At 39.8% G+C, this 14,046-nt stretch overlaps 1 protein-coding gene across 1 annotated transcript in view; it reads right to left on the reverse strand.

The window, feature by feature from the left end:
• DNAH1 (dynein axonemal heavy chain 1) overlaps positions 1-14,046 on the reverse strand; it is a 138,494-nt gene that overhangs the window by 79,251 nt on the left and 45,197 nt on the right. The window contains exons 19-25 of the mRNA XM_031958068.1: positions 13,271-13,469; positions 12,800-13,053; positions 12,173-12,385; positions 7,504-7,668; positions 1,383-1,504; positions 783-888; positions 49-228 (exon numbers count right to left, since the gene is read on the reverse strand). Coding sequence (XP_031813928.1) covers positions 49-228; positions 783-888; positions 1,383-1,504; positions 7,504-7,668; positions 12,173-12,385; positions 12,800-13,053; positions 13,271-13,469 — 1,239 coding nt within the window. The remainder of the gene's footprint in view (positions 1-48; positions 229-782; positions 889-1,382; positions 1,505-7,503; positions 7,669-12,172; positions 12,386-12,799; positions 13,054-13,270; positions 13,470-14,046) is intronic.

Here is a 14,046-nt window from a genome sequence, read left to right on the forward strand (position 1 = left end):
GAGAAGGATAGGAGGGCCTTCCCATTGGTGGGGGGGATGGGGGCTCACCTGGGGGTAGGCCTGGATCGCCCGCTCGATGAAGTCGTGCACACTGGCCTTCATGCTCTGCTCCACCTCCAGCAGCCAGTCTTCCACATTTCCCGTAGGGTAAATGAAAAAGGAGAGCCTGACCTCCTCACCCTCCCCGGAGTACATGTGGGTGATCTGCAAGTCCTCCTGGAAAAGCAGCTGGGGGAGTGGGAGAAGGAAGGGGAACAGAGATGCTGCTTTCTGCCATGCCTAGGCCAGGGGACCCCTGCCTACAGGCCCACATCCACTCCTCCCTCAGTGAAGGCTTCTGGCTCCACATGGGCCTGCCAAGCCTCTGGAGCTTGGAGTGTTTCTGGCCGCTCTCACTCAGGAATCAGAAAGGAAACAGAACCCAGGCCTTCATAGTCCCAAAGGCAGAATCGGAAATCACAGGGTCCATTGGAATGCTAGAGCTCAGAGGGTCCTCCGGGCCCATTTCATCCCATTTTACAGAGTGAGTCTGGCTGCACTAGAGTACAGCCTAGCAGGGATGGCCCATGGTTCTCTTTTCACATAGAAGCAGAGAAAGAAGGGGGGTTGTGCTTCCACAAGTGCCCCCAAAGCCAAGTACCTCAGTCCCATGTCCAAAGAGGGGGCGGGGTTCCTTCCTGTCTTGGGAGGGGGGAATCTGTTGTCTTTTGTATTCAACGGACACACCCCTATTCCCAGGCTCTCTCTCCCATCCTTCATAGGACGCCCCCAGCCCCAATTACCCGAGCAATGTTCTCGAAGCACTTCCGGAGGTGGGGCTGCACAGCAGTTGGGTCTTTCGTCTGGGACAGGATCTCCAGCAGTTCATCGTCAGACAAGAAGTAGAATCTGCAGAAGAGGCAGAGGCAGAGGGGTGAAGTCCCAGAGGTCTGCATGGTAGATGTTTTGGGGTCAACAGTCAGTAATTCACATCCTAAGGTCATCTACTAGACCCCAGACCCCAGTGAGGAGCCCGGGGTGGGGGGGTTAGCCTCAGGGATGGCTCAGGGAAGCAAGGGATGAATGCAGAAAAACTTCAACATTCTAACTCCCTGTTAAGGGGTTTGTCTTGGTGTGTTTGACCCCAAACCTCAAGTCAAAGATGTCCCGAGGATTTCTTTTCATTTGCCCAAAGATCAGTCACCTCGGGGGACTGGCCCCCTCTTGGAGAAGATTCCTTCCATTTTCCTAGGCCTAGAACAGCCACACAACCAGCCCAGGAGCCTTCTCTAGGTCATTCCAGCCTCAAGCAGTGGGTTTTCCCAGCCCTGAGCATCCACAGTGCTTGTTTCAAACCTGCTCTCTCCTAACAAGGAGGCCAGGAGAAAAGGAACCAGACCCACCTGGGGAAAGCAGCTCTCTTGGTCTCCAGGTACTCGCTTAGGCCTTTCTGAACCAGGTCCAGTAGTTTATTGCAGTCTCGGAGAATGTCCAGTAGCCTTTGATCGGCACATACGTTAATCACCTAGAGGTCACAGGAAAAGCAGAAAGATGGAGGATTAGCATCTTTAGCAAGAGGTTGCCCCAGTCTCAAGGGTCCAGGTAGAAAATAAGAGGCCATAGCTGTACCAGATCTAAAATTATAATATAAAGCAGCGGTTACCAAAACCATTTGATATTGGCTAAGAAATAGACTAGTTGATCAGTGGAATAGGTTAGGTTCAAAGGACAAAACAGTCAATAACTTTAATAATCTAGTCTTTGACAAACCCAAAGACCCCAGCTTTTGGGATAAGAACTCACTGCTTGACAAAAATTGCTGGGAAAATTGGAAACTAGTATGGCAGAAAATAGGCATTGACCCACACTTAACACCGTACATCAAGATAAGGTCAAAATGGGTTCATGACCTAGGCATAAAGAATGAGATTATTAATAAATTAGAGGAACATAGGATAGTTTACCTCTCAGACCTGTGGAAGAGGAAAGAATTTATGACCAAAGAAGAACTAGAGATCATTACTGATCACAAAATAGAAAATTTCGACTATACCAAACTGAAAAGTTTTGTACAAACAAAACTAATGCAGACAAGATTAGAAGGAAGCAATAAACTGGGAAAATATTTTACAGTCAAAGGTTCTGATAAAGGCCTCATTTCCAAAATATATAGAGAATTAACTCTAATTTATAAAAAATCAAGCCATTCTCCAATTGAAAATGGTCAAAGGATATGAACAGACAATTCTCAGATGAAGAAATTGAAACTATTTCTAGTCATATGAAAAGATGCTCCAAGTCATTATTAATCAGAGAAATGCAAATTAAGACAACTCTAAGATACCACTACACACCTGTCAGATTGGCTAAGATGACAGGAAAAATAATGATGATTGTTGAGGGGATGCGGAAAACTGGGACATTGATGCATTGTTGGTGGAGTTGTGAACAATCCAACCATTTTGGAGAGTAGTTTGAACTATGCTAAAAAGTTATCAAACTGTGCATACCCTTTGATCCAGCAGTGTTACTACTGGGATTATATCCCAAGAGATTATAAAGAAGGAAAGGGACCTGTATGTGCACGAATGTTTGGGCAGCCCTTTTGTAGTGGCTAAAAACTGAAACTGAATGGATGTCCATCAGTTGGAGAATGGTTGAATAAATTGTGGTATATGAAAATTATGGAATATTACTGTTCTGTAAGAAATGACCAACAGGATAATTTCAGAAAGGCCTGGAGAGACTTACATGAACTGATGCTGAATGAAATGAGCAGGACCAGGAGATCATTATATACTTCAACAACAATATTATATGATGACCAGTTCTGATGGATCAGCCATCCTCAGCAACGAGATCAACCAAATCATTTCTAATGGAGCAGTAATGAACTGAACTAGCTATGCCCAGAAAAAAGAACTCTGGGAGATGACTAAAACCATTACATTGAATTCAATCCCTATATTTATGCACACCTGCATTTTTGATTTCCTTCACAAGCTAATTGTATAATATTTCAGAGTCTGATTCTTTTCACAGCAAAATAACGTTTTGGTCAGGTATACTTATTGTATCTAATTATATTTTAATATATTTAACATCTACTGGTCATCCTGCCATCTAGGGAGGGGTGGGGGGTAAGAAGTGAAAAATTGGAACAAGAGGTTTGGCAATTGTTAATGCTGTAAAGTTACCCATGTATATATCCTGTAAATAAAAGGCTATTAAATAAAAAAAAAAGAGATTATAAACAAATTAGAGGAACACAGGATAGTTTACCTCTCAGACCTGTGGAAGAGGAAAGAATTTATGACTAAAGAAGAACTAGAGATCATTATTGATGACAAAACAGAAAATTTTGATTATACCAAACTGAAAAGTTTTTGTACAAACAAAACTAATGCAGACAATATTAGAAGGGAAGCAATAAACTGGGAAAACATTTTTACAGTCAAAGGTTCTGATAAAGGCCTCATTTCCAAAATATATAGAGAACTGACTCTAATTTATAAGAAATCAAGCCATTCTCCAATTGATAAATGGTCAAAGGATATGAACAGATAATATTCAAATGAAGAAGTTTAAAATATTTCTAGCCATATGAAAAGATGCTCCAAGTCATTATTAATCAGAGAAATGCAAATTAAGACAACTCTGAGATACCTCTACACACCTGTCAGATTGGCTGGAATGACAGGGAAAGATAATAATGCGGAATGTTGGAGGGGATGCAGGAAAACTGGGACACTGATGCATTGTTGATGGAGTTGTGAATACATCCAACAATTCTGGAGAGCAATTTGGAACTATGCTCAAAAAGTTATCAAACTGTGCATACCCTTTGATCCAGCAGTGTTACTACTGGGCTTATGTCCCAAGGAGATACTAAAGAAGGGAAAGGGACCTGTATGTGCACGAATGTTTGTGGCAATCCTCTTTGTAGCGGCTAGAAACTGGAAACTGAGTGGATGCCCATCAGTTGAAGAATGGCTGAATAAACTGTGGTATATGAATATTATGGAATATTACTGTTCGGTAAGAAATGACCAACAGGATGATTTCAGAAAGGCCTGAAGAGACTTACACGAACTGATGTTGAGTGAAACGAGCAGGACCAGGAGATCATTATATACTTCAACAACAATACTATATGATGACCAGTTCTGATGGACCTGGCCATCCTCAGCAATGAGATCAACCACATCATCTCCAATGGGGCAGTAATGAACTGAACCAGCTACGCCCAGAGAAAGAACTCTGGGAGATGACTAAAATCCATTACATTGAATTCCCAATCCCTATATTTTTGCCCACCTGCATTTTTGATTTCCTTCACAAGCTAATTGTACAATATTTCAGAGTCCTATTCTTTTTGTACAGTAAAATAACGGTTTGGTCATGTATACTTATTGCGTATCTAATTTATATTTTAATATATTTAACATCTGGTCATCCTGCCATCTGGGGAAGGGGGTGGGGGAAAGGAGGGGAAAAATTGGAATAAGAGGTTTGGCAATGTCAATGCTGTAAAGTTACCCATACATATAACCTGTAAATAAAAGGCTATTAAAATTTTTTAAATAAATAAACAAATTAGAAGAACATAGGATAGTTTACCTCTCAGATTTGTGGAGGAGGAAGGAATTTATGACCAAAGAATACCTAGAGATCTTTATTGATCACAAAATAGAAAATTTTGATTATATCAAATTGAAAAGTTTTGGTACAAACAAAACAAATGCAGACAAAATTAGAAGGGAAGCAATAAACTGGGAAAACATTTTTACAATCAAAGGTTCTGATAAAGGCCTCATTTCCAAAATATATGGAGAATTGACTCTAATTTATAAGAAATCAAGTCATTCTCCAATTGATAAATGGCCAAAGGACATGAACAGACGATTCTCAAACAAACTGAAACTATTTCTAGCCATATGAAAAGATACTCCAAGTCATTATTAATCAGAGAAATGCAAATTAAGACAACTCTGAGACACCACTACACACCTGTCAGATTGGCTAGAATAACAGGGAAAGATAATGTGGAATGCTGGAGGAGATGTGCGAAAACTGGGACACTGATGCATTGTTGGTGGAATTGTGAATACATCCAGCCATTCTGGAGAATGATTTGGAACTATGCTCAAAAAGTTATTATTTTTTTAATTGTAACTTTTTATTGACAGAACATATGCCTGGGTAATTTTTTTTTACAACATTATCCCTTGCACTCACTTTTGTTCCAACTTTTCCCTTCCCTCCCTCCACCCCTTCCCCTAGAAGGCAAACAGTCTTATACATGTTAAATATGTTATAGTATATCCTAGATACAATATATGCGTGCAGAACCAAACAGTTCTCTTGTTGCACAGGAAGAATTGGATTCAGAAAGTAAAGATAACCAGGGAAGAAAAATAAAAATGCAAGCAGTTTACACTCTTTTCCCAGTGTTCTTTCTTTGGGTGTAGCTGCTTCTGTCCATCATTGATCAACTGGAACCGAATTAGATCTTCTCTTTGTCAAAGAAATCTACTTCCATCAGAATCCATCCTCATACAGTATTGTTGTTGAAGTGTATAATGATCTTCTGGTTCTGCTCATTTCACTCAGCATCAGGTCATGTAAGTCTCTCCAAGCCTCTCTGTATTCATCCTGCTGGTCATTTCTTACAGAACAATAATATTCCATAACAGTCATATACCACAATTTACCCAACCATTCTCCTCCAATTGATGGGCATCCATTCATTTTCCAGCTTCTAGCCATTACAAACAGGGCTGCCACAAACATTTTAGCACATACAGTTCCCTTTCCCTTCTTTAGTATCTCTTTGGGGTATAAGTCCAGTAATAGCCCTGCTGGGTCAAAGGGTATGCACGCACAGTTTCATAACTTTTTGGGCATAATTCCAGATTGCTTTCCAGAATGGTTGTATTGGTTCACAACTCCACCAACAATGCATCAGTGTCCCAGTTTTCCCACATCCCCTCCAACATTCATCATTATTTTTTCCTCTCATCTTAGCCAATCTGACAGGTGTGTAGTGGTATCTCAGAGTTGTCTTAATTTGCATTTCTCTGATCAATAGTGACTGGGAACACTCTTTCATATGAGTGGAAATAGTTTCAATTTCATCATCTGAAAATTGTCTGTTCATATCCTTTGACCATTTATCAATTGGAGAATGGCTTGATTTCTTATAAATTAGAGTCAATTCTCTATATATTTTGGAAATGAGGCCTTTATCAGAACCTTTAACTGTAAAAATGTTTTCCCAGTTTGTTGCATTAGTTTGCTTGTACAAAGGCTTTTTAATTTGATGTAATCAAAATTTTTTATTTTGTGATCAATGATGATCTCTAGTTCTTCTTTGGTCACAAATTCCTTCTTCCTCTACAAATCTGAGAGGTAAACTATCCTATGTTCCTCTAATTTATTTATGATCTCGTTCTTTATGCCTAAATCATGGACCTATTTTGATCTTATCTTGGTTTATGGTGTTAAGTGTGGGTCCATGCTCAAAAAGTTATGAAACTGTGCATACCCTTTGATCCAGCAGTGTTACCACTGGGCTTATGTCCCAAAGAGATTTTAAAGAAGGGAAAGGGACCTGTATGTGCATGAATGTTTGTGGCAGCCCTCTTTGTAGTGGCCAGAAACTGGAAGCTGAGTGGATGCCCAACAATTGGAGAATGGCTGAATAAATTGTGATATATGAATATTATGGAATATTACTGTTCTGTAAGAAATGACCAACAGGATGATTTCAGAAAGGCCTGAAGAGACTTACATGAACTGATGCTGAGTGAAATGAGCAGCACCAGGAGATCATTATATACTTCAACAACAATACTATATGATGATCGATTCTAATGGACCTGACCATCCTCAGCAATGAAATGAACCAAATCAGTTCCAATAGAGCAGTAATAAATTGAACCAGCTATACCCAGTGAAAGAACTCTGGGAGATGAATATGAACCACTACATAGAATTCCCAATCCCTCTATTTTTGTCCGCCTGCATTTTTGATTTCCTTCACAGGCTAATTGTACAATATTTCAAAGTTCAATTCTTTTTGTACAGCAAATAACTATATGGACATGTATACATATATTGTATTTAACTTATATTTTAACATATTTAACAACATAATTGGTCAACCTGCCATCTGGGGGAGGGGGAGGGGGGAAGGAGGGGAAAAACTGGAACAAAAGGTTTTGCAAGGGTCAGTGCTGAAAAATTACCCATGCATATATCTTGTAAATAAAAAGCTATAATAAAAAAAATAAACTTAAAAAAAAGTAAGAGGCCAGTATGGGGCCCAAAGAAAAGTGAGATGGCTCCCACCCAGGAGTGGTTCTGCCCTCCCAAGGCTCCCAAGAGCCCCTGGCACACACAGCCCAGGCAGTTGGAGGCCCATACTCAGTAGAGCTGTTGCCGATGTCTTCCCAGCTGCAACCCCAGTTGTGGGGCTCTACCTCTCCCCTAGCCCAGCTGGTCCCTGCCAGCCAAGCCCACCTCTCTGTTCTCATTGGCGTTCTTCATTATTTTCCTCCAGAGCCTCTCCATGGTCTGATAGCGCTTACTCTCCACAGGTAGCTGTCTGGTGATGTCCTCTGAGCTGAAGATGGGCTCCAGGTACAACCACGCACGCTGGCAGTTGAGCCACTCCTCAAGAACTTCCTGCAGAAGGGGGATAATCATGAACATCCAAGCAGGAGAAACTTCAACTCACACTGAGCACCACTGGGTATTTACAAATCCTCCCCAAAATACTGAATGGAAAACTTTATGTGTTATGATACTCAGAATTTCATCAAAATGATATGTGTTAGTTCCAGCTCCAGTAATTCCCAAGTTTCTTTGGACAAGCTTCCTGCCTTTCCTGACTCTCAGCTTTCTCAACTTTAAAAATGGGCATAATAATTTAAAAATGATATTAGTTTTGTTCAGTCACTTTTCAGTCCTATTTGACTCTTGGTGAACCCATTTGGGGTTTTCTTGCCAGAGATACTGGAAGGGTTTGTCATTTCCTTCTCCACTTCATTTTATAGTTGGGGAAACTGAGGCAAATGGAGTAAAGTGGCTTGCCCGGGGTCATACAGCTAATAAGTGTCTGGGGTCAGATTTAAAATCAGGATGATGAGTCTTCCCGATTTCAGGCCCAGTGCAATCTCATTGTCCTTTTAAAATAATAGGTATATTGTTTTCAGAAATGGAAGAAATCTGAAAAAAAAAAAATCCCCTTTTAGGATTGTTTGTAAGGAGACAATGAAATGATGCCTGTAAATCATCACCATTAAATGGAGATTTCTAAGATGATGAAGAAGTGAAGAATCTTAAGAGAGCCCATTGTTTCAATGGTTCCATAAAAAGTATTAAAAAAAAAAAAACAAAAAGAAGTAAAACTACCAAAATCTCTTGAAATGAAATTGTTCATGAGAGAGAAAAATACTCATAGAAATAAACAAATAAAAGTTCTGATACTCTGATAATATAGAATCAAAGCCAAAACACCAGAGAAAATGTATTGAAAAAAACCCAAACTAGACTTTTCTACAAACAAAACAAATAATTAGCATGTTGAAGAAATTAAAGTGGAAATGAAATCAGCATCACAAAGTGAATTTTAAAAAAGGAATTTACTAAAAAATTTCAAAACAAGACAATGTTGAAGAAATCTGGCAGTTAAGAAATACCTGTGGAGGTATAAATAAAAAAAAAATACGTTTAATGAAAAGCAGAATTATTCTAAAAGGGAACACAACAGAAAAAAATGAATACAAACATTATATAGTAGTCAACAAATTTTTAAAGTATATAGAAAAAAGTGATCGATCTGGAGTACAATTCAAGGAGAAAAATACAATAATTATGACATTTTTTTTAAAACTATGAAGTCTAAAATAATCTTGCCACTTACCATTTTTGTTTTTCAGCATTTCTAGTAAATTTCCTTATTTATTAGAAATATTAAAAAACAAAAATTATATACCAAATCAATAGAATCCACAGGATATCAATAAGATAGAATCCCTAATTTAATTCCCTCAGATTCATCATTGGCAAGCTTTAAAAGTGTAATAGGAAGCTGATGATTTTATAAGTAGTCAAGAAGAAATACAATGTATACAAAAATAGCAAGATTGTATGATGATCAATTACAGACTTGGTACTTCTCAGCAATGTAGTGATCCAAGACAATTGCAACAGATTTGGGATGGAAAATGTCATTCTCATCCAGAGGGAAGACTATGGTATGGAAACTGGATGCAGATCAAAGCATAGTATTTTCACCTCTTTTTTATTTGCTATTTCTTTTTCGTGTGTTGTTCTGATTTTTCTTTCACAACATGACAAATATGGAAATATGTTTAAAATGATTTCACATATATAACCTATATCAGATTGCCTGCTGTCTTGGGAAGGGAAAAAGTTAAGAGGAGGAGGGAGGAAAAAATTAGAACTGAAAATCTTACAAAAATAAATGTTGAAAATTATCTTTAGATGTAATTGGAAAAATAAAATATCTTGAGGGAAAAAATCCCAAATAGTATTTAATTAAATTTTTTAAATTATAGAATTAGAAAATCAATCAGTGAGACTTTATCACCAATCCCAAAAGAATACAATAAATTAGCCTCAGAGGCACATTTATATCCTCAAACAATGTTAACATTTCTGAATGAATACTAACAAGAGAAAAAAAGGAAAATTATTAAGTGTAATTCACAATTAAGGAAATTAGAAAATAATTTTAAAAAATATATCTCATTTGACCTGGATGCTTCCAGTATGGTGGATGGGGGAGAAGGAAGCTGAAGTTTTAGCTGCGAACATCTATGCTGCTCTGGATCTTTACTGTACTTTGTTAAGTGAGATTCTACGTTAGTAAAGCACACAGTAATCTATATGAGACACTATAGACACTATCACTTAAATGTGAGTGAGTAATCTTCTGGAGTTGCATTAAACTGAGAAAAAAGATGAAAATTTCATGGGGATGGGGGCCAAGTCATGAGAGATTTCTGAATTTTTATTAATATATCTAGACAGAACCCTAAACTGAAGCACAAGAAGGAAAAGTTGAGCACTATCGGTCTGAAGCATGCACCTGCATAGGTACAAAAGCATTTTAGCATTGAGCAGCTAGTTCCTACTAATGAAGTGAAATTAAGATGAGAGTTAGTGCCCTCTAGTGGATTACCCAGGTGTGGCTACTCAAGTAGTTACTGGAGAAAACTTCTTAGTGCCAATAAAAAAAAATCAAGAACTTTTGTAGCTATAAGCATACCCCCACAGGAGTGTGTATGTATGGATATGTGTGTATGTGCGTGTTTATATTATATGTACATATAATGTACATTATACATATAAACACAAACACATATCTATTGATCAATCCTACTTGATTGTTCATTTTGATTTGCTACTATGTTCTATTTTCCAGAATTTTATTTAATACTTTTGCATCATTATTAATGATGTTGACCTATAGTTATAGTTCTTTTTTGACTTATCCTTGGTATATTTGAATTCAGAATATATGTCAGACTCAAAATGAACAAAACTCAGAAAAAAGAATTAAAATAGGCCATTAAAAAACTTTCACATAAAAAGGCACCAGGACCAGATGAATTCACAAGTAAAGGTTATTAAGCATTAAAAGAACAAGTAATCCCTAAATTATTGAAACTATTTTTTTTTCTTAAAACAAGCTCCTGATTTTATTTATTATTTCAGTGGGTTTTTTCTTTCCTTTCCTTTTTTATTGAATACAAATTAAGAAAAAACAATAGAAAAGAAAGACAGAAAAGGAAAACAAAATAAAACAAAAACATTGTCATGTGCCCAGCTGAACATCAGGGAGAATTAAAAATATATAACAATATGTAGAAATTATTTTCAAAGACAGATAGTGTGCTTTCTAATTCATTTAATGAGGCAAATATGGTTCTGATTCAATATCATTAATAATGATACAGAAATATTAAATAAAATGCTGAGAAAGAGAATATAACAGTAAATCAAAATTATTTATCAAGTTTAATTTAAACCAAAAATGCAAGAAAGATTTAACATTATGAACATAGCAAAATAATTCACATCAATAAAAACAATTAAGTAATGTTATTTTGTCATATCAATAAATATAAAAAGGCCTTTATAGTACATATCACTCATTATATTAAACATTTTTTAATGGAATAGAAGGATTTTTATTAACATGATAGTAAGTATTCATTTGAGACTAAGAGTTAGAATTATATAATAGAGAAACATTAGAGGTTTTTCTACTAAGAACAGAGGTAAAGGCAAGATTTCTAAATTCACTATTACACAGTAAATTGTATATTTCCAAATGGTTAAACATATTTTTTAATGTTTCATAAAAATAAGGGGAAAAGTCACAATTGTGAAGAGGGAGAAATTATTAGCTATTCAAAAAACAGAAGCTAAAAGAAAATAGGAGAATTTGACAGTGGAAAGAATGGGTTCAAGCCCCATCTCTGATGCTTACTGTTTATGACTTTGAGCAAATCCCTATTTTCATTTGTAAGATTATAGTCTTTAAGTCTATAATCCTAGTATCCTATGCTACAAAATAAAGAATTCATTCCTGTCGGAGACTGTCCATCAGAGGTGGAACCTGGATGGTTCCAAAGTCTTCCTGCCTTTGAGACTGGCTCTTTAGCAATTGGGCAACATCACCTTCACATGCTAATGATTGCTAATAGTAAAATTTGAAGTGCTATTATTATTACCTGGGATTGAAAACTACTCTAATTGAAGTCCACTGAAGAAAAAAGGAAGGAAGGAAGGAAGGAAGGAAGGTAAGAAGGAAGGAAGGTAGGGAGGAAAGAAGGAAGGAAGGGAGGGAGGGAAAGAAGAAGCTAGAGGGAAGAGAACAATTCTTTATACAGCACCTATTGTTTGCCAAGCACTTTATAAATATTATCTCCTTCAAATGCTATTATTATCCTCATTTTACAATAAAGAAAATGAAAGCTGACAGCTATCTAGTTATTACCTCACACGACTATTTACGAGCCTGAGGATGAATTTGGACTCGGGTCCATGGTGGCTAAAGGCCTCCTCTCTATGTACTCTACACCTAGATGATAAAAAGAGAAGGAGGTGGGAGGAGGGGGTTTCCACTGGAAGAAGAGATGGGGGTCGACATTACCTGGGTTAGTCTCAGCTTGGTTTCCCAGGTGTTGATTCTTTGCTCAAATGGTTTCTTGTAGGGTGAGAAAGACATGCTCTGGGTCATGACTATGTGGTCATCAAGGAGCTGAGAAGCCTCGTCTGGGCTCTTCAGGATAAATGTCTCAGTCTCTTTGTAGGGCAGCACGTTAAACAGAACAGATACCCATTCCTTCTCCATCTTATCCAGTGCCTGCAAGTGGAAAGGCATTAGCTGAGTGAGAGCTATTAGGAGGAGGACGCGGACCTCAGGCATGTGGAGTCCCTCCACCCACCCACAAGCTCCTCTGCAGGTGCCTTTGGGCAAAGCTGCCCGGCTTCTAGGCAAGGGTCCCCCGCTCAAGGAAAGAGCCCTGCCAGAGGCTGAACTGTCTCCTCTGAGCCATGGCCTTCCCAGAGGATCCCCCCACTTCTGAAACTTCTCCCAGCCCCTCAGCTACAAAAGTCAGGGTCCCAGCTGGCAGGGACCCTCCCAGGTGAACTCATCTAAAGCGCTCCCCAGGACCGGGCTCCCCTGCCCACTGTTTGAGTGCTCCGGGGATTGGGAGGATCAGGCCTCCCACACACAGCCTGGTCACACCGGCTGGCTCACAGCCACGCTCCACACCTGCTCAATGGCGTACTCCTTGCCGGCCACCTCAGCGACTTTGCCAATGGCCTCAATGTGATCTTGTAGATTCATTTCCAGACATCGAGCGAAGGTGAGGTTGGCCTTGGGTTTGATGTTCATGTTGATATCCTCTGATAGCATCTCCCAGTGCCGGTTCCGCATGCCAGGGTTCCGTAGGCCCTGGATCAGCGGGATGTAGGGCTTGAAATCCTCGATTCGGCCCCGGATGTCTACAGCTACTTCCTGGCAGGCTGAAGAAAGAAATGAGACCAGGGGAGGCTGGGAGGAAGGGCTAGGCTCCGGGGTGATCGTCCCACTCCCTACACTGCTGCCCACTGGGAGACTTGCCCACTCCCACACCTACACCACACGGGCCACCTTTGGCCCCTCTCCCCCACTGCCCTCCTTTGGTATCTAAAGCCTGCACTGAGTCCCCCCGTCTCTCCCCAAGGCTGACCGGTGCCTTACCTGGGACATCTCTGAACTGCTTCACGCACTTGTGCATGGTCTTGAAGGCCTCGATCACATTCTTCTCCAGCTGCTCAGCATCAATGGATGACAGAGGGTCATTCATCCAGCTTTCTGAAGAACGTAACCAGTCAGAAGCCGTGGTCCACAGGTCATAGTAAGGCTGGAAATCCTTGATCATCTTGTAAAGTTTTTCATACTGTGCAGGAGAGACAACAATGCCCTCTCAGGGCCCATCCTCACCTTGACCACCGCCGGGGGCCCTTCTGTTGAGAAGGCCCGGACAGGGCTCCGCGAGCTCCCACTGCTTTCGGCCAGGGACCACCGTCACTTTCCCTCACTGTTTCCACCCCTCGGCCGTAAGGTGCACAGACTGCCCCACTCAACCATCCCTCATTGTCAGCAGCCCACCACAGGAAGCCCTGGGACCACATGACCTGTGTGGGGGACGGGAGCGTCTGTCATTCTTATGTAGGCCAGAGCCTCCCAAAGCCTCCTGCTGTAGCCACATCACCCTTTCCCAATTCTAACCCTTTTTTCTTTCTCTGCAGCCTGAGACACTGATCACTCTCATCTCTCAGATATGGACCCTGCTCTGCCCTGGTTCTCCTCCCTGCTGGGTGGCTTGGTTCCCCCATGCTATGTCTGCTCACCACAAGTGACTCCTAAGGCTCTATTCTGGGCCTTTTTCTCTTCCCCTTCTATACTATTTGGGGGGTCATCTCATCAGTGCCCAAGGATGCATCTCTACTTGCAGATAATTCTGAGACCAATTT

Source organism: Sarcophilus harrisii, chromosome 1 (genome assembly GCF_902635505.1).
Source record: "Sarcophilus harrisii chromosome 1, mSarHar1.11, whole genome shotgun sequence".
NCBI classification, from domain to species: domain Eukaryota; kingdom Metazoa; phylum Chordata; class Mammalia; order Dasyuromorphia; family Dasyuridae; genus Sarcophilus; species Sarcophilus harrisii.